The sequence below is a fragment of the Atractosteus spatula genome, chromosome 13 (genome assembly GCF_055471065.1).
Source record: "Atractosteus spatula isolate fAtrSpa1 chromosome 13, fAtrSpa1.hap1, whole genome shotgun sequence".
NCBI lineage: Eukaryota > Metazoa > Chordata > Actinopteri > Semionotiformes > Lepisosteidae > Atractosteus > Atractosteus spatula.
This window is the reverse complement of record NC_142718.1, coordinates 8,093,585-8,115,140: the sequence shown is the minus strand read 5'-3', so window position 1 is coordinate 8,115,140 and position 21,556 is coordinate 8,093,585. Positions and strand designations below refer to the sequence as shown.

Genomic DNA, 21,556 nt, shown 5'->3' with positions numbered 1-21,556 from the left:
AAATTACTTTTAAATCATAAAAGCAGCGAGGGCTAAATTTGTGGAAAGCACTCGGCGACTGGCATTGATTTCCCTTGAGCAAATTAGCTCTATATCAGTGGGAGCGACAGGCTCTAATCTGCATTATTGGGAAAAGGGGTGGGCAGAGGGAGAGTGTCACTGTTCTCATCAGCCTGGGTCAGCCGGAGAACTACACCAAGATTACAACAGGATTGAAGTCCTGTTTCCCCTCCTCATCTTCACGGCCCTGCCTCTCAATAAGATTCTGTCTTTTAACTCTTCGACTGACCTGTGCCCAATCCTGATATGAACGTGTGAAAGACAACAAGCCCAGTTGCAGTCCTTTTGTAAGCTTTCTGAGTTTTTTAGCTCTGTTTTCACTCGGTCGGCCAGTGGTAGGACGCCTAGTTGGTTACTGGACATGTTGTGTAATACTTGAATCAATACTGAAGGAAGCTGTGCCCAGAAATGTGTCATAATTGTGGTTTATTTGTTGATGTTTTATTTGCAAGTGCGGCGTCGTTCATCATTCTAATTTATCTAATGTTTTCCCCATAAAAGCATATGGCTTGAATTTATTTTTCCATTATATCTTCTTTAATTCACTGAATGTTCAAAGATGCTCATTCATCCACTGCTGGAGCACTAGTCTGAAAGGTAAACATGATTTAATTGATTGATTATAGGGTGGCACGGTGACTTAGTGGTTAGCATTGCTGCCTCGTAGCACTGGGACCAGGGGTTCAATTTTGGAGCTGGGGTGCCATCTGTATGGCACTTGTACTGTGCGGTACTGTATTTTTTCCCCTAGCTCATGGAGGTCTCCTCCACCTGCTCTGGTTTCCTTCCTCTGTCCAAAGACAAACTGGTAAGTTAATTGGCATCTAGAAAAACTTGGCTCTTGGTGTCAGTGTGTGCATTTCTGTGTCTGTGTGTGAGCAGCGTCCTGCCCAGATTGTATCTCGTCTCGTGCCTGTTGCTTGCCGGGATGGGCTCTGGCTCTGCTATGACCCTGAATGGCATGAAACAGGCGGATGTTTGATTAGATTTTGTTTCCTTGACGTCTGTCTGATATAAATGTATTAACATTGCCAAAATTAGGAGCTGGACCAAACACTGAAGGCAGGAATGAGCGATCGAATGCACTGCTGGCTAATCACGAATTACAAAAATGACAACTTCTATTTTTATCTTTAAAAAGATACTTTTATTGCTGAGGCAGGGCTGGACCAGAATTCCATGCAGAGGAAAATCACAGTCAACCTAACGCTGCTCTCATAAGTTAAGTCACTGTGCTCTGATATGGAAGGAACACTACTGCTACTGAAATACAGCCCTCACCTGGGACGAGGTGTGCCAGACTTTATGGGCCAGCACCCCCAAAAACCTGGCACAGCAGGTGAAGAAACGAGACATCGCGTCACCAACTCAAGTGAAATCTTCAGATGGGCTAGATTGTGCAATCCAAGACTCAGATTTAGCCGGGACTCACCCCTACCCAATCTTTACAAACAGTTGCATGGGATCTCTATTGACCAAGGAGTCAGGACATTTTGTTTAGCATTTTGTCCAAAGCACAGCATTTCGTAAAAGGACAGTGTACAGTAGTTTCATCATATGATTGGGAATGCCTGTAAATGACAGATCAATTCATCTGGTAGTCTGCTCTAATTAAGAGAACCCTAGTCCCTGACAGACGAATTTACACATGTCCATAATCAGATTTTGGTCACATTAATCCATCTTCTAACCGTTTCTAGTGAATCAGGGTTGTAAGGGAGCCAGAGCCTATCCCAGCAAGCAACGGGCGCACGGCAGGGTACACCCTGGATGGGACACCAGTTCACAGGGCGGACGACGCCAACACAGACGCGCACATACTCCCACCATGGCCAATCTTCCAAGAATACTATTGATTTCCACACCTGAAGAAGGCTCCACAGCCGAAACGTTTCTTTTCTTCTCTTTTCAGTGTGGAATACAACTTTACTTGACCCTTTGCAGCCTATGCATGCCAACGCAGCTACCTACCTGATTAAACAGTAGGTCTTTAAACTCAGGGAGGAAATCGGAGCACCTGGTGGGAAACTCACACGAACATGCAAACTCCACACTGACAGAAGCCCAAGTCCGGAATCGAACCCAGAGCACCTGTGCTGTGAGGCAGAGATGCCTACCACAGTGCCACCATGAAGCCCACATAATTTTCTTGATTCAGATTAATGGAAACTTGCCTTAAAGTATCAGCTCTAGGACTGAAATGAGCTCATATTAATCTCCCTGCTGTGACTGGCAGACCTCATGGATGACCATATTATGGGATCAAAATGAAACTGTGTCAGGCTGTAGAACCAGGTTATCAAGAGATAGATATTGCAGGTTTAAGTTTTTTTTTTCTCACTGCTTGCCTGACAAAGTTGAGAATGTCCTGATTCTACACTGTCATCTTTTCCAGCCAAATTCTGTGCACTGGAAAAAAATCAGCTTTCCAGCTGGAACTGACTTAATTATACGAAGAACTATAACAAAACCGGGATGAATTCCCAGTCAGCTGTAAATATAATGGAAAAACAAAAAAGCAATGTGAAATAACTAATACTGACATTTCTTCATCAATACTTAGTCCAAAACTTTGATTACTGCAATTGTTCAACTAAGTGTACTATGGATTTACAAGCAACCAAAAATGATCTATTGAAACATTGCTATGGTTTAATCAATATGTGTCAGTTTCACAATTAGCCAATAATTTTGTCGAATGAGTTTTATTAAGTGCACTTTACAAAATAAGCGTTATACTGTATTTATCGCTGTTATTAATAAATAGCATTTGCATTATAACATTGAAAAAATTACTTTTCGCTTTGTAAGAAAAAAAACATGGATAATATTTCCTGAAAAGTTTGAAGGTAATTTTAAATTCTAAAATACGTTTTTTCAACAAAGACATGAAATACCGTATATCTTGCTGAGAAACGTAACCAGTTTAGATCCTTTGTTACCTTCGATAGTAATATTGACTAACACATGCCTAATCATAAGTAAATATATTTAACAAGGTTTATCTTAAAATCAACAGAGACGCTAACTCATTTTATTTTGTGAATAAACTTTGAGAATTAAAAGCTGTTTGCTATTCAAAATTAGACCCTTGATATAATTAAATTCGTATCGTAAGATCTATTCTTACACTGTTTCATTTACCTCGTTGTGAACCTGTTGATCCATTTTAAGTAACCGCTTTATTCTTAAGAAATTCGTTTATTGTGGTGTTTATTATGCTACCATATATGATAAAAGATTCAGAAAAAACAGCACCTCGTCAATGAAACGGGTCGCGCCTAACACAGTTAACCCCAAAAACACTTTTAATGGAACTGTTCTAAATGAAAGGAGGTTCTTAAAACGTTGCTCCCTGTATAAGGAAAACGTCACAACTTTAAAACAAAGAAATAAAAGACAATATATATTACAATCAAGAAACACTAAGAGACTAATAGAACTCCTCTTAATCGCATTTTAACTACGATGCAGTCACTATTAGAATTTTGGGGTTGGACCTTATATGACAACACATTACGGTTCTATCAAAACTGGATTTCAAACCTTTTAGGTTGTAGTATATGCATTTAAAAAGTGGAATTTTTTAATTAGAATTACCATAGTTTGGGATAATAATGATTAAAATAATAAGACCAAAAGATACGGTACAGTATATCAATCAAATGAAATGTAATTAAAAGCATAAGACTAATTCTCCTACCAGATTTTACGCGTTTGGACACAAACCCTTAATTTTAACTACGTTTCTTTTTCAGCTTCAACTCAGCTACATACACCGTGGTACACAGCCGGAAACTTTTGTGTATCGACCACACGTGGGAGAGATGGCCGTTGAGCTAATATTGAAAGATATATGTTGGGTGAGCTGCTGTTTGCCTTTATTCTCACTCCCTTGAAGGAATTTAAAAATTATAGGTGGTCTAAAGGTGGTCTGCTTGGTACAAAATATAAGTGTTGTTTTTTTTTTCCCTGCAAGAAAACAGTTTGCTCATTGTTGGTTTAGTGTGTTGTGTTGGACTGATACACGAAGCTGATGCACGTATTCGTTTGGGTCTTGGATATTATCTACAGGAGATCTGGTCAACCTCCGGTCCCTGCAAAGCTCTCTTCTAAGATGTTTAGCTACTTTTAGAGCCAGAATTGACAGAAATGTACAGAAAACCAGTCGACAAGTATGGAGTAAAATCAGATCTAGGTCTAGCAAATGTGATTCATCTGGTAAAGTTCCGGGAAATAAAATATCTTTGTTGTGACAAATTGCCTTATTACGAAGCCTCATCAGAATATTGTATGTATATCAGTGTATTGATATACACACCGGGTTCTGTTTCTTTTTTTTTTCAAAATAGTCGATTTGTTTTATGTATAATAGAAACACAAGCTGTTCAAATGTTATTTTGTTTTACGTAAAGGTAGCCTTGCCTTTGACAATCCTCAACGTGCATTTTTTTTTAATTACTAATGAGTAGACTATAGGAGTTTGTATGCGGATTTAAAAACAACATCTTCCATTTACCGTAATTGTCCTGTCCAACGTGTAAAACCCCGAGACTTAAACAGGTTGGTCTGTATATACATTGTAATGATTTTACGGTGTTAGTGGTCACCTGGCTCTGAGCGGTTCCTTCAAAGAGGCTGTGTGTACAGTACTGTATATTTTTGCACTGGTAACATCGCCCTCGTCCTTTTGAAGAACAGCCAAGGACGTTTTTCGTTTGGGTTTGGAAAGTCATCCAGATCTGGTCAACTTCCAGTCCCGCCAATCCGCTCTCCTGCAATATTTTGCTATTAGAGCCGCAATTGATAATTAGCGAGATCAGTATAAGAATTCAAAGAGATAGTTGTATCTCTGAAGTACCAGGGCAGAGTGAATTAAAGGGACTGTGGTTGAATTTCCCTGATAGGGACCTTACTGGACACCTTGAAACCAGACACGATTTTCAAAATCGTCTGTATGCGTCAAATGAACAGAGATGTCGTTACTGTGAAAATAACATTGCGTTTCCGTTATCATCGGTATTATTACTATTTCTCCACAGCCGACTTTATCTTTTTTATCAGCAATAAGTCCCTTTTCCGTCTTCCACATCGAATACGTCGTTGACAAGAGACGCGCACCTCGTCTGAAAAAATAAGAATTAGTGCATTTGACGCCTGCGTTCGTGGCCAAATTTATCCTCCCAGTACCTAATTGTTTTTTACACGTTAGTTACTTCAAACCATTAATAAATTTCAAAACAGGGAGATGCAGTAAATAAACCAAGAGGACAGTAGGGGATTTTATTTCGACCACGACGAGATGTTGGCTATCGAAAGCTAAATCACATTATCTCTTAATGCACTCTTTTACGGTTTATGTATAATTCTTCCTCGTAAAATTTAATTGCGTCTCCATTTTAGCCTGGATTTTTAAAATCAGCAAGTCGTTAAAACCGCACTAATTAAAATATAAATCATGTGTTATTGGTATAACCTCCTCAGTAATGCTACTCAGAGACCGCTAACGACCTTTCTTTTCTTTTTTTGTCATTTGTGTACAAATTCATACCTGAGGTAAACGTAGATTTTAAAATGTAACGTCAACTGGACATTTTACTGAAATCGCGATCTGTTAAAAAAACATACCACGTTTCATTTCTGAAAATAAAAACGCAATTGCTTAAAATTCAGTAAGAAAAAATTACTTTTTAGACCCCGGATCGACTTTGTTCCAACGAATTTTACCCGGCCGAATCAATGAGCAGATTCAGCCTCATTACAACAAAGGGAAATGAAAACGGTTCAAACACACATACAGTGCCGGTGGTATGTGGCGTGGAATTAAATGCTTAACACACTGAATCCACAGAATCTACTTTAAATGAAAACGTAGTTGGTCAATTGCGACGAATTGCAAACAGCGGTTTAAACCTGGAATGATCAGTATCTGTACACAGATCTACTAAATCCACAAGTTGGTTGTAACTGCTCGGTATGATTAGTCCGCTTTTCCTGGGAGAAAGCTTTTGTTTGCAATGATGCTCACAAAGCACTCAGGCGCTCCAGAAGTATTGTATCAATTGCCCTTTCTGTCGAGGCAGTATTTGGCAGTAATTGAAAGGCTTAGCAGTTGAAGATTTGACTTGCCCAAACGGGGCTGTTTGCTAAGTATGCACGGCCAAAAAAAAACGTGCCAATTTTCATTTTCTGTTGTTGTGATTTTTTTTCCACGCATTTGGACATCCCTTCGCAAGACAGAACGCATAGGTACAGCGAGCCAAATACAAAAAATCAAAACGATAACAGTCGTTAATGATAATAATACTCATCTTCCACATTCTCACAGGCAGAAAAGGGAAGAAGTCGATTGCACTTTAAGAGAGCAGAGGAGTGAACCTTATACTTAATCAAGGAAACGCATATACACGATAACAGTCTCTGGGATTTTACACAAGATTGTACATTTACTATAGCGGGATAATATATTGAACTGGGAATGGGTTAAAAGTGTGTGTACTTTTCTGCTGTGGAGGGAAAAAAAATAAAGCTTTTTCAACAGCTCTTTATTCCCCTCTGCCACTATTGATGCAACGCTGCAGTTGAACTATATTCGAAAGCAGTGTAGGACAGCTGAGATAACAAATACATCAACGTTACGTAACCGAGAAGTATATTCCTAAAAAAATGATAGGAATCGCATTTCCCCCCCCCCCTCGAAGTGTTTGATTTGATTAAATGTCACCTTTAACTGCGAGTTTAAGAATCTACGCCTGAAATGTATGTTTCGGACGGGCCCACAGGTTTCCAGAAAGATCGAGAAACTTCACCTTTTGTATGAATGGGTATTGGGTCTTTGAGACCCCTGGAAGCTTTGTTGGCCTGCAGACAGGCAGCCTGGCTGAACTAGTACTTGACATTTGGATTTTTCCACCAGGAAGGTTGCCTCAAAGCGCGTGAGGTTGGATGTGATCCCGTGAAGGGGGGCTGGGTTTAAATGAGCGTGTAATTAGTTAATTAGAAAACCGTCGAAGGGTAGGGTCGGCGCTCGGAGCCCGAGCCGTCAGAGCCAATCAGAGTGCGGGTAGGGAGGCAGCGTGTGCTTGGAGGGGTTGTAGTTCAGAGAGCCGAGAGTGTAGCTGTGGGTTAAGTTGGCTTAAACCCCACTGAGGTGAGGAGAGGCTGAACACAGCAAATGACGACCAGAGAATAGCTTGCGTGGGCAAGAGGCGATAAAGGCTAATAAAACAACAGTAGACAGGAAATTGAGATTTAATGCGAGCCGAGTAATATATATTTTAATCATGCTTGTAGTTGGTAGGGAACGACCATCGTAAAGCGAAGTGAATGAACTTTCAACAGTTTTATAGTTCAGAGAAGGTACACATTCGGCTCACGGGGAATGATGATCGACATCGCCCGAAACCGGCCTCTTAGAGATCCTTTGCAAGTCCAGTGCCATTAGGGCTTCTACGCCACGGTAAAGACGCTTCTAGCATACCGGACCGTGTAAATTAAAGGATACGCTAAAAAAAACTGCCTGGCATTCATTTGATTTGTAGCAATCGGTATTCGCTGTCGATCAGATGAAAGTTTCAAATCGGAATAGATAGAGGAGTTTAGGACGTTAAGTGCGTGTCCTGTTCTCAAAAACGCAAAATTGCAACCAAGAGAAACTTCACGCAGCGGTCCGTCGGGGGCTTTTCAGTCTATCTGATCCCGCCTAGAACCGATATTAGTGTCTCGGCCATGGAAAAATCGAAGAACTTTCGGATCGATGCCCTGCTGGCGGACGAGCCTCACAGAGCACCCCCCGATCCGTCCTCGCCGTCTTCGAACCCCGACAGCCCCAACGGTGGCAGCCCCGTGTCCTGCCTGAGAACAGAGACCCCCTCGCCCCGGGCCCCCTCTGGGGTAATCCAGCTCCAAACGGGAATCATCCCCAAACCCGGTCTCCTCAACATACCGCACCCAGGACTGGCGACTTTGCCACAGGGAGCCCTGCCCGGCATGTACCCTGCGCCCATGTACCCGATCTCCGCCTTAGGAGCCCAGCATCCCGCGTTTGCCTACACGGGCTTCTCGCACTTGACACAGCAGTATCCGGAGCACCTGAAAGTGGCCGCCACCGGTTCCTTCCCGATAGAGAACTGGATCCGGGCCGGGATCATGGTACCACGACTGCCGGACTACAGCTGTGAGTATTCTCGTACTTGACCGCTCTTTGGAGCGGCGTAGTTGAACGAAATTGTCCGTCGTTTTGTAAAATCCTGCGTTTAAAGGGACGAACCCAGAACCACGCTTTAAGAAGTCGCTTCTCTTAGCACTGAAGTGCGGTCGCGGAAAATAAAACAACGAAACACTAAAAATTAATTTGTACTTACGTTGTTCTTCAATGTGTAATTGGATATTTTATGTACGCGGTTGTATTCATTTCGTATTTTATCCTCACATTTTAAGCACTCGCTTAAAAAATGTTCTGATTTTATCGTCAAAGATTCTATTTTAAGGATTGTGGCGTTTTGAGGGTCGTGTTGTAAAAGTGCCCTCTGAGGCTCTGGAAAAGAACACAAACATTTATTACGCTGTTTATTTCTAAATCGAGGATCTGTGCTCTAAACGTATAGAAGTTATTAGGTTTCAGATATTGCTAAAAAAAAGCTGTTTTTCCCTTTACGATTACTTTTATTTGTTCTCTAAACAGTATAATCACCGGTTACTAGTGAGTTACAGTAATTAGCATGTATAAAATAAACAGGCTACGTCTAAAACTCTGTAAGATGTACGATCCGTGTTACAATTCATGTACACGATGTGAGTAGCCTATAGTCTGTACACTTTGTCTGGATTTGTATAACTTGTAAACTTTAGTACTGTAACAGTTTTGTTGATAAAATAAACATAACGATTAAGCGTCCGCCTCAACGTGTTTAGAAAACAGAAATGTGTCATTTAGGTTAATAAACACTATCGCTGTCCTTGTCTGATTCCAAGCTGTGTTGTTATCAATTATGCTTTAACTGCGTGGCACGCTGGCAGGTGTGAGGAAATCGATTTTTGAGACAAACATCAAACGCATTGCAGGAGCTTTCATGCCCGCCGTGGTGCAGGAAACTCAGTGCAGTAAAGATACACCGATTCAAAATACAGAAATCACGGATCGATAGATTTTAGCGCGAAGCACTGTGGAATTTGAGGTACTGTGACGCCGTAACTAAAATGTTTCATTAAACATGTGAAGTGGAACTAGTTTTTCATGCAGCCTAAGACGTGCGTGTACTGTATATACAGTCTAACTTTGATCGAAGAGGCCGCAGACCGAGATCATCTGAGGCTTTAATGGGGTTGGCTGGGCCTTGACTCACCGGTGTTTGAAGAAAATTATCAACTTTATGGCTTCTCTCAAAGAATTAAAATTTGGATACCTATCTGTTTTCACCGCGAGGTGTTGTAAAAACGCATATTACAGCCGGAGGTCTATCTGAGGATAATACAAAGAAAAACATATGAAGGAGGATTAAGTGGGTTAATTTGTCACTAGGCTTGCATGACATTTATTACCGTTAATTCGATAATTTATTAAACTAGAGACCTATAAACCGAGGAGTGTGAAAAGTATATGAAACTCATTTAAGTATCCATTTAACGCTGAAATTTCTTTTTATTGTGTTTACAACAGAGGTGTCCTCGCCGTCCTGTCAAGCACAGTACAATTGTAGTGCTTGTTGACTTGGGAAATTAACATAATAAACTCGGCTAAATTTAGATAACGCGGTGCTTAGTGCTTATCTTCTAAAAAAGAAGACAGATTTTACACCCGAAAAACAAATTTGTTTAAAGAAATAATTTCCTTCGTTTTCTGTCCGCCTTTCCGCAAAATTGGAAACTATTCGAGAAAAACGAGCCTGCCCTAAATTAACGACAGAAGCACAACAGCATCTGAAAGCTAAATGCCTTCCTTTAACGACGAAAACTAAAATACAAATACAGTAATATACAGTACAGTGGTAATCTAAAATACGTTGTTGACGCATTTAATTGTATCTTCTTTTTTGTTTAATATACTGCTTACTAGTATCAGTTTATCGGGCTAGTGATGAGAAAAATGAAATTATTATCTTGAAAATCACCACTTAAAGTGAACTTTAAGAGGAAAAAACTTGACATATTAATACCAACAAAGAGAGAATTTTAGCTTCATCCTGATACTAAAATAGAGCTAATTATAGAGGAATCCTTTATACTTCAGTATTCCGTATTTTTATGTCTGTGCTTTCAAAATATCTAATGCAACAGCGCCTAAACATGTGTAACCCTGGAAACCTATAATACACCTGTAATCATTGTATTGTAAGCAAACCGACAATCAACAATGTTTCAGTCAAAACAAGGCTTTAAAAAGCGAGAAGAATAAGATACGGTGTTTATTTTACAAATATTGTCGTCTTTAGATTGTGATGTTTTAGCAACTAAACATAGTGTATTATCACGGCAGGGTAACGGGTGATTAACCAAAAAGGAGATTTAAAGTAACTGGAGCTCCACTGCAATCACTCCATTGCAGTCCGTCAAAACTGTCCTTTTAAAAAGACGTACTGATCGCTTGAAGAAACACAATAATGATGCTTAGATATAAATTTAAAGATTGTGCTTAAATTTCTCAGTATCAGCCAAGAGGATGAATGCAAGTAACAGCGAAAATGGTAATTCGCACTAGATGAGATATTTTCCTTAACACAATTTACGAAAAAACGTTACCTCTGTATACGTGCAGAATGATGGAATAATACTTTAGCTGTTCAGAAAACGCAAAAAAACTCAGTCTTTGTTGGTTTTCTGGTCTTAAATGTTTTAGAGATGACCATTTTGTTCTTAAGTACAAACATTCGGGTCAATTTTATATACATGCAAAAACCCGTTGACTTTTGTTGTACAGGAGGTAAGCTGTAAACTGTGGTAAGCAGGAACTTCACAAAACACGCGGAAACAAAGTGCTTTGAACTCGGAATTCCTCTAAATCTGTTTATAAGCAATATAATCAGTTCTTCATTCTGTTATAAAATCAAAACTTTTAATTTTAAGAGTTAATGACTCAGAAGACAATTCATGCTATTCATGCTGACTCTTGTTATTGTTTGATTTCACGGTTACACGATATAATAAAGTGACACATTTTAATTAATATTAAAATCGAATTGGAAGCGATTTCAAGCACGATTTTAGCACAGTCTTAATGCTATGTTAAAAGACTTGTCGTGGCGTCAGTTAAAACGCCAAATATTTGAAATGCTTACTTTACATCTCGTTCTTTTTGTTTCACGCGGTTGCTCGTCCTGGTTTTCGAAAAACACAAAAGCAAAAAGATGACGCTTCTGGTCGCTTTGAGACGAGAAAACTCAAAAGCTTCGACGATGATGCTAAATGTCTGAAAATTACCAAGCCATATAAAAATTTTCCACGACGCACATGTTCGGTTGAAGAAAACCCAGTGATGTATACATCTTATTTAGGTTTCCTGTGATATATTTACGCTAGCTAGTTTTCAGATCATTTATACGGTTTAAAATATACGATGCAACAGACACAATGACAGTTTTGAGCAAAGGCAATATATAAATTATATCTAAAATTCTAACAAGGTCATTGATTTCCACCTTTAATTGGCAAATATTGACAAACCTTGGCCTGAACAGCCACAGTTGACATACTGTAGGCTTTTGAGAACAGCCTATTTGTTTCGGAGCTGTTTTTTTAACTCGATATAAGGAGGGGAAAACAAGAAAGAGACACATATTATTGCCAGTAAGAGCTTTGGATGGATGGGGAGACCATACTACTCTCTGTTAACCCTGATACTGTTATTTGTTTTTTTTTTTTAGTTTAAAAGAAAAAAACCCGTTCTGAAGCTTTATGCAGTTGTCTGCTAAATCAATCATCGGTTAAATTAGTACATCAGCATAATTATTAATAGCAGCGGTAGTTTTAGCTGGAGCAGCCAGGTGTGATGGACCACACACAAGATTAAGAGCAGGGTGAATTGTATAAGCATTGGCTTGATATTATTACTACATCATTTTACAGAAATTACATACAGTAAGTACCCCTCTATACAATGCTAAATGAAGTGCAGTAATTTATTTTCATGTATGAAGATTTTCTAATTTGATTTAAAATGAATTAAACCACAGGTATACTCCACTCATTTCACGATTAATTATTAATAATAATGTCATATTTCGAAATATATACCTATTACCTATAATAATATTAATCTTGATTCATTCAGCCCAGGAATGTGCCGTTCAGATTCATGTTCCAAAACGAAATAAAGGGCGTCAAAGAGAAACAAAAATAAGGAATGTTCACTCCTTCAGCTTGCGCACTGCATTGTCTCTGAGAGCGACTGAGATTCTTTCCCACACAAATAAGACATGTAAGCTGGTTGTTCGTACACTTGACAGCTCTGTTCAGCAGCTTGATTGATGGCTTTTAACAGGAACTGGTATCAACAGTACTGAATGCTGCAGTGTCTCAGGCAAAAAACTACACAGATTAGAGGAGCTAAAAATGGAGTCCTGACTATGGTGTTTTTCGAGGAGTGTCTTACTGTTATAAGGTATGGGCCATCCATATTTCACTGCTCAGTCTGTTTCTATTGGATAGTATCGTCTGGCAGCGTATAGACGTCTTTTGGTCCTCTTTGTAATTCGACTGCTAATTTTACCCCTCTCATCATAGAGCAAGTAAAAGTTAAGAGATTGAAAACCATGTTCATAAGTTGTTCTGCAGCACCTGTGTTGTGTAAACACAAGAAGAGTGAGTAATAGGACGCTTTCAGCTCGTAATTATTTGTACAAATGGCAATGAGATTAACAATGGGGAACTTTGTCCAGGACACCAGGGTCACACCCCTACTCTTTTCAAGAGACACCTTGGGATACTAAATGACCCCAGGGTGTCTGGACCTAGGTTTTATGTCTCACTGAAGGACGGCACCTTTTTTTAGTATAGGACCCACACTGAAACTGCCTTCTGCCTCCACTAACACCTCTTCCAGCAGCAACCTAAGTTTTTCCCAGGAGGTCTCCCATCCAGGTACTGACCAGGCTCACACCTGCTGAGCTTCAGTGGGCTGCCAGTTGTGAGTTGCAGGGTGATATAGCTGCTGGCTACAAATGGAGCCAAATCATTATCAATGGAGCAAAATACTGGCAATCTTCGAGGAAAACATTCTTCAGACTTAAAACTAAGACATACTGCACATGCACTTTTCAGTACGACAGTGAACCAAAGCTACATTGCAGTGGTTTAAGAATAGTGCATGAGTGGCTCTGGGAAGCTTCTGACTTGAATCGTACTGTGATTCTGTGAAAAGACGCGGGGACTGCTGTTCATAAGCAATTCCCAAGCAAACTGAGAAATTCTACAGAAAAAAAAAAACACAAATTGAACCAAGCTGATTAGCAAAGTTGGTAGCGACTTAACCAAAAAGACCTTTGGCTATAAGTTCTTTCACCTAAGGAATGCACAGATCTTTGAAATGTATATTGCCAAGGCTCTTTATTCTGCTTTTAATTGTAAGCCCAGATGCCAGTGTAGAGATAACAGACAGTACTGTTTCCTCTTATATAAACAACGAGTTAGATAAAGATTCAATTAAAAAAATTAATTATCCCTTCATAACAATAGAGAGATCCCTCCCTGACTCATCGCCTGATAGTATTGAATCAATCAATCGATTGATCAGTCCTCCTAGGATTTCAGCAGTTATCAGTAGTATCAGTGGTTTAATGGTTAAGATTAAATGTAAAAACGGTTTGAAATGAGAGGAGGCCATTTTCCCATCTAGCCAGTTTGGTAGTAATAGTTAATTGATTCCAAAATTTTATCCAGCTGCTTCTTGAAGAAACCAGGGTACCAGCAACATGACAGGTAGCCTGTTCCATACTGCCACAACTCTTGGAGTAAAGAAGTGCCTCCTATTCTTAGTTTTAAATGCACTTTCACATAGTGTCCACATAGTGTCCTCTAGTTTGTGCTTCTCTCTTAATTCTGATGAAGTACAATGGGTTGCTTTTGTCAGTGCCTTTGAGGATTTTGAATACTTGTACCAAGCTCCCTTGCGATCATCATTTTTTTCATGATTCAGCCTGTCAGTTTAGGGCATGCCCTTAAACCCTAAAATAAATCTCCTTTTTTCTTTTTTGGATAGATTCTAGAAGAGAGACATCTTTTCTGTAAAGTGGTGGACCGACCACAGTTGTTGACAATGTTTTGAATGAGGCCCTGCGGGAGCATTAAACATTTGAAACATTTTGTACGTTGATTGAAATTCTCTGTTTTCAATCATACAGCCTAGCATTTTGTTTGGCTTTTTAATTGCTTCCCCACGGTATCGAGAAGATGTAAATGATGTGTCAACATTGACACCTTGTCTTCTTCACAAGTAGTTTCTCCTGCAGTGTTACTCACCAAGTGTTTGCCCGATCTCTAGATCTTTCGAAAATTCATTTTACAGTGTATGCCAGTCTGCCTAATTTGGTCATCTGCAAAGCGGACTAATTTAATAACTATACTAGAATCTAGATTACTATTATAAATTAGGAAGAAGCGGTCCTACTACAGGCCCCAGTGGTACTCCACTAATTACATCACCCCAATTTGAGCATTCATCTTAATTTATTCACTGACTCTCAATCCAAACACGCATTTCTCTGCCTGTAATCTGTAATGTATTATATTTATGATTTATTATGTGTGTATGGTTTCGATTTTCAGAACGTTTTCAATGTCCACTTGATTTTTTATTGCACTCTTATCAACTTAGGCGACCTTTTCTAAACCCACATTGATTATTTCCAAATATTCCATTTCCATGCAGGCGATCCTCCTATTTAGTTCTGATGAATGTTTCCGTATTCTTCCACGTAAGAGAAGTCAGACTTACTGGTCTATAATTACCTCAGTTCATTTTTTTCACCCTTCACATTTAGTGCCGTTCTACTGTTTTAGCAATTTTCCATTCAGCCATCACTACCTTAGTAGCCAGACTTTCCCAGTCTCACCAGACTGTTGGAAGAGTTGTGTCAACAGCTTCTGAACAACATCTCGTTTCCTTGAGCACAGTTGGTAAGATACCCCTGGGTCCTGGGGACTTAATTCGTCTTGATTCCTCTTAGCACCTGCAACTCCTCTGCCTCTACTATGCAAATATGATTTTTAATATAGAATTTTGTTCTTCCACTGCCTGGGGCATGTTGCCTTGTTCCTTAGTGATCAAAGATGGTGGTCTCTCTCGAAACTATTGGTCGCCATGTGCTTTCCATGCCCCCAAAAGCTTTTTCTGTGATTGATACAGATTCGTGGGTGGAGAATGCTATTTGGTCGATGGCTGCTATTCTTGTGCCTGGACAACTAGATTTAACCAAATAAAGTATGTAATCCATCCATTTTCTAACTGCTTCTTCCAATTCAGGGTCACAGGAAAGGGTACACCCTGGACAGCATGCCAGTCTATCACAGGGCAGTTAGATACAGACACAGACGTGCACACATTCACACCAGGGCCAGCTTCCCTGGAAGCCGATTAACCTACCTGTATGTCTCTGGACTATGGGAGGAAACTGGAGCACCTGGAGGAAACCCACACAAACACGGGGAGAACATACGAACTCCACACAGATAGCACCCCAAGTCCAGAACTGGACCCAGGGGGCCTCAGTACTGCAAGACGGCAATGCTAACCACTGCACCCCCTCCTGCCAAGTGTATAATCAGGGAGAAATATTAGAATCCCCCAGTCCAATGAAGTTACTCGGAGGAATGAGGAATATTTGTATAGTTGACCTGGTGAGACAGACCAAAAAACAACCAGTACAGCCACAAACAAATGTGACTTTGCTAAGGGAGAGCATGGGTTTAGGCTGTAAGAAACGTGTGGAATATGTTCCAGACTCTGTGTCCAAAATATGAGAGGCGGTTCCTAATATTTTATCTTTTGAGTGTCGCATAACTCAAGGGCGTGAGGCATATTAAAACGTACAGTATGTGGTGAAAAATGCTTTTTCCATCTAGCAAATTCTTAGGCCCTCTTTTGTTTGGAGTTGCCTGTCGAAGGGAAGAAGCAGATCGATTCTGTCCGACAGACTCCTGACCCCTCTCCGTTTCTTGAACCTTTCCGGCAGCACCCCAGTCTTCTCTGATGGGAAAATGCAGGCGACCTCGGACGGCGTTCACAAGCCAGCAGCTCCTGGAACTGGAGAACCAGTTCAAGCTGAACAAGTATCTCTCGAGGCCTAAGCGCTTCGAAGTGGCCACCTCTCTGATGCTGACGGAGACGCAGGTGAGGACCGGCCTGATATGAAAATGAGACCACCAGCAAGTGGTCATTAAGGGCTGAAGTGGCTAAATGGCTACGCGATGGAAGAAAGGATATTCTTTTGCCAAATATTGTTTTAGGTCGGGGACATGTAGCCATGTTGTCCATTTTTTTAAGGCTTCTGTAGACTTAGAAAGTGTCACTTCTGCCTTTTCAAGGCTCTGGGGATCTATTCATTTTCAGGGCTTCTAGTAACCAAAACACATCTCCCTTTTCCATGCCAGTACTGTTTAATACAGAGCTCTGTACTTTCCCTGCCTGAGGTATCTGGTAGACTTCTCCTTTAGTGAACACCTTAATTAAAATTAGTTCAGGTGGGCAGCTGTGTCAGCATGCGTAGGCTGCAAAGGAACAAGTAATAGGTTTATTCCATGCTGAAAAAAAGAAGAAAGAAAACGCAACGTTTGGGCCGTGGAGCCTTCTGAAGAAGAAGAAGAACACACCTGAAGAAGGCTCCACGGCCGAAATGTTGTTTTCTTTCTTCTTTTTTTCAGCATGGAATAAACCGATTACTTGTTCCTGAATTAAAATTAGCCTGTGCTCATTTAGTACATTGGCGACTTCCCTTATCTTAAAGTTGATCCAATTGCTGTTTCAGATGCATTTTGTCTGATCCTTAATAGTTCTTCCTGCTGTATTTACATTCAAGTCAACAGACCACAAAAACCGGCACCAGCAATATCTCGGCAATGCCAGCCAATGTAAACGCTCAAGCTGACGTTCCACAATAATTTGGAAGCTTCACTATTTTTAAAGATGATCATTTCCTTATGCGTGCCCGTGCCAGTTTTGTTTTCCTCACATTCTGAAAGCAAATCCGAAAATCTGTTGTGGCTGCAAAATTCTGGACAAGCCGACAAGCTTTTTTGAGAATGCTATCAAAATAATTGATTTGATAGTGCTTTATTTCAGCGTGCAATGAAATGGAGCATTCCTGCAATTTGCAGAGATTAGAATTTCAATGTCTTTTCTTTGGGTATCACAATCTCTACCCAATCTGGAATATAGATAAAACGGATCCTTTTTTCGGTAGATAGGCACACCAACTAAGTTACTGCACCTAAAGGTTAATGGTAACTTGTAAATTTGCAGATACAATCAGTAGATTAGCAGTCCCATCTGTCACAATTTATCACATTAGTCACAAAAACTTGTGTATGTGACACTCTTAAACAAGTATGGGTACTGGTTACATTCTTAGTTCTCTTGCGACAGTCAGGAGTGATCTTAGTCCACTACCACATTCTGGTGTGTCGAATGTTGTATATACGAGCCAATTCACAATAGATTAGCTGGTATGTTAGGTTTTTAGAAGAAAAAAAAAAGTAGTTTCCTAACCAGTGTCCCAGCTAGGACTCACATACAGTTTCCACAGTTCTTTATCGTATGTAAAGGTAAGTGAGGGAAATGTTTTTTGAATAAAGAAGAAGATTGTATAAAGAAGAGTCTACACTTTGCTTTGACTAGTAAATCCTGCAACACTCCATAGCCTCATTATGAAGTCTGAGACACTTCAAGGAAAAAATGGAGTAAGTCTCTGTGACACTTCCTGGTCTAGAGTGTTTGAAATAGGAATTTTAACAGGTGGGTCAGGGTCAAACAAACACATAGCAGTCATGTGCAGTTTATTTGCAGAACAAGAAGCATGAAATCAAGAACCAAAATGCAAACCTATCTCTTTTTTGAGCTCTTGATTGCTTTCTTCAGTCCCTAACTAACGAACCGGGAAGCTAAGTGGCTTTCCAGTGTTCCAGAATTGCCTATCTTTGAGACCCTTCATAATACTCTTCCAAAGTCTTGAAACTCACAAGCTCCTCAGCTGTTCAGTCGCTGGTCAGTCTGTGACTATCTCTCCCCCCCCTACTTCCTCTGGTGCAGCTTGCATTGTAGAGAATCTACCCTGTGTCCTCAGATTGCAGATAATAACTGATCTCGAAAGCTTTAGCTTCCAGCCTGTTAAATAATAAATTGTCACCTGACCAATTGTCTTGGGCCAGCAGGTCAGGTGACTGATGCTCCTCCCCCCCCCCCCCCCCCCCACAGCATTCTGGGGAATGTAGTCCAGACAGAAGTCTCCATCTTGTCTGGAGTCCCTGCCCCTCTTAGTCTCTTTCTGGTAAGGCGAAACGTGTGTGTTCTGACCCCGCCCCCCCCTGTGGACTGTGACTGTGCAGGTGAAGATCTGGTTCCAGAACCGGCGGATGAAGTGGAAGCGCAGTCGCAAAGCCAAGGAGCAGGCCGCGCAGGCAGAGGCAGAGAGGCAGCGCGGGGGCAAGCAGGGGGACAAGCCAGGAGAGAGCCGGGGGTCCCCGCGGGGCGTGGGGGAGGAGGAGGAGGAGGAGGAGGATGAAGAGGACGAGGAGGCCGCTCACCAGGAGTTTGGAAGCAGCTTGGACCACGCCACAGACTACCTCCAGCACACCACTGACCTGAATTACAGCCCAAACGGCTCCTATTCCGAGGATGAGCTGGCGGAAGGCACTACTGACAGGAAAATTGGAGTCGGCTTGTGATGCCTTAATCTGTAGAGTCTGGAGATGGTGGTTCTTGCATAAACAGGCCAAAGGACATCGCAGGACTGGACCGTGGTTGCAATGCGCATTTATCGCTGCGGTTTTCTATTTTTCCAGTGGTGCTCCCGCTCACAAACAGGTGCTGAAACCAGTCAGAGGGGTATCCGTTTCCACAGCTGTGACTGAGCTACTCGAAATTCCTTCTGATGCTCTCATCCATATGTTCCTGGCATAGGACTCTTCGACTTCCCCAATGCTTCAAGCCAGGAAAGTAGTCCTGGTCTGAAAAAAGGAGTGCTCTGCTCTCCCGGAGAGTCAATGAGCTGTAAATATGTATGTAACCCAAGCGTTTAGTTAAGACTGAGGAAACAAGTATGAAATTGTGAAAGGGTTTTTCACATCATCCGGTACACCCATAGAGAAGTCCATCTGCTCTCGACAGATATGTTTTTTCTTCGCTAACAGGAACCCACATAATAAAGACTCCCACGTACACATTTCCTTATATCCTGCACCAGAAATGACCATATCCCCATTCCAAAGAAAGATCTTGCTATTTAATCTGAAAAAAAAACCCAAAACTTTCTCGAAACTGATAAAACTTCCTGTCCAAAGCATCGGGTTGATTTGAAATGGCTTAGAATCAGGTTCAGAATCTACTTCTTAGCTTAAGTCTATTTACCTGTGACGTCGTGTCGGCAAGCCCACTCCTTGGACACATTTCCTACTCTTCAAAGCTTTTGCATGAGAATCACGCATGATCTTCACCCCTGCATCTCTCATCATGCTGGCATGTCTGTGTCGGGTGCAAGCCAAACGCCCTGCTTAACACTGCTTCAGCAGGCACAGGTCTTGTCCCATAAGGACGAGGGCCTCTGTGACAATCCATTCAGCAGGAATTGGGGCTGATTTAAAACTTACAATATACAGTGCCTATAGAAAGTCTATACCCCACCCCTCCTTGGACGTTTTCACATTTTATTGTGTTAAAGCGTGGAACCATGATGTATTTAGCTGAGAATGTTTGCCACTCATCAACACAAAGTACTCTATAATGTCAACGTAAAAAAAAACAATCCAGACATTTTACTAAATTAATTAAAAATAAAAAAACAGAAAAGAATTGAATTGAATAATGGAATAATTGCTCTATAGGCACTGTACCTGTATTGAAACAAAGTCCAGCGTAAATTCTGGGAGCTTTCAGCATTATTGTCCTTCAGTGTTATGATGCAAAGAAAGTTGAAAAGACCTCACGGGAATTTCACTTCTAGTTTTCTGTAGTTCGGTGATTTTCAAGTTAAGTTTACCTTTGAAAGTGTTGAAAGGCAATGAGCTGTGCTGTTTACTAAACTGTTTCACCTATTTGCAGAAACAAAACACTGACATCCACTAATATCTATTCACCAAGATAAAAGACTGCTAGTGTCCCGAGCAAAACATTGGGCAAAAGCCCGTTAAGTTAAAATCGGCGAGAGAGTTTTCAGAATTGTCTTCCTTCTGCTTCTCTTCTTGTGCTTTCTGTGTCGCTCACATCTAAAATGAGAAGTCCATATTCTGGTACGGTACTGGAAATAATCAGGTTTTAGGGGAGAAGATGGGAAATGAGCCTTTTTGTCACCAAAAAGCTCAACGTAGCAGAGAGACGGTGTTCTATCAGTCAAACTGAAAGAATGAGAATAGTACCCTAAGCTTTGCTGTTTAACTCCATAGGTAAGGTGGGGTTCACTTATACTGTTTGTCTTCTAGTCCTGTGTTCACGAATTCTAGAGTAGTGTCCATTATATTATGGACAATAAACAGAGAAATGTGTTACAAGTTTTTTTTGAGTACATATTGAAATGTACTGTACCTTTCTGCGAGACAATGCTTCTGTCAACATTTCGGTACACGCTGTGGACCAACTGCGCTGAGAAGATACTGTAATTGAGAACAAATCAGGAAAGGAACAGATCTGGATGACAAAACACTGAAACCTAACGGAAAGTGATCAGAACTGCGAAGGAATACTCCATTCACACAGTGGTTTAAGTCTTGACTTTCTTTCAAATCTTACCTCCTCATCTCACTTTCTTGGGACTGAAAACTGTGAAAAATGATGAGGAACTACAGATTTGGCAGGGTTTTTAAACTCCTTTCTATTATTGTTGTTAACAGTGTATTGACGTTGCTTAACCATATGTATATTTTAATTTATTTGCATTTGAAAAAAAAATAGTATTTATCCCTAATTAGAATGTGTTGATGTCTTCAAAGATCGTGAATGATGAGGGGGGGAAAAAATCCCATCTGTACAGTATTTATAACTTTTATTTCTTGAAGTTGTGAATGATCCAAAACCAAATGCTAGCCTAAAGTAAATGAAGCAAAATAAAAATGCCTAAGGTTGAATACTCTCTCACGTGTGTTCATTGTGATTTTCATCTGCTTTGTTAAGTGGTTAGAAAATTGTGTGAATTATTCTATTCAGAATATCACAAAATATGAATGAATAAAATTAACTGATTTTGAAAAGGCAGTAGTAGTGATACAAACAAGCTGAAATAATGCTTGTTCTTTGATTTCTTGTTCTTTGATTTCTGAAAGCTGGTTTCCATTGTGACGTGGAAGGGTGGTACAGTGGTTA

The 21,556-nt window shown here is 40.5% G+C and overlaps 1 protein-coding gene across 1 annotated transcript; it reads left to right on the top strand.

The window, feature by feature from the left end:
* The first annotated feature begins 7,242 nt into the window (after positions 1–7,242).
* Positions 7,243–21,321, top strand: mnx2a (motor neuron and pancreas homeobox 2a). The gene is made up of 3 exons (XM_088930769.1): positions 7,243–8,236; positions 16,224–16,381; positions 18,592–21,321. The coding sequence occupies exons 1-3, from the start codon at positions 7,789–7,791 to the stop codon at positions 18,928–18,930; spliced, it is 945 nt and encodes a 314-aa protein (XP_088786895.1). The 5' UTR covers positions 7,243–7,788; the 3' UTR covers positions 18,931–21,321.
* The last annotated feature ends 235 nt before the right edge of the window (positions 21,322–21,556 follow it).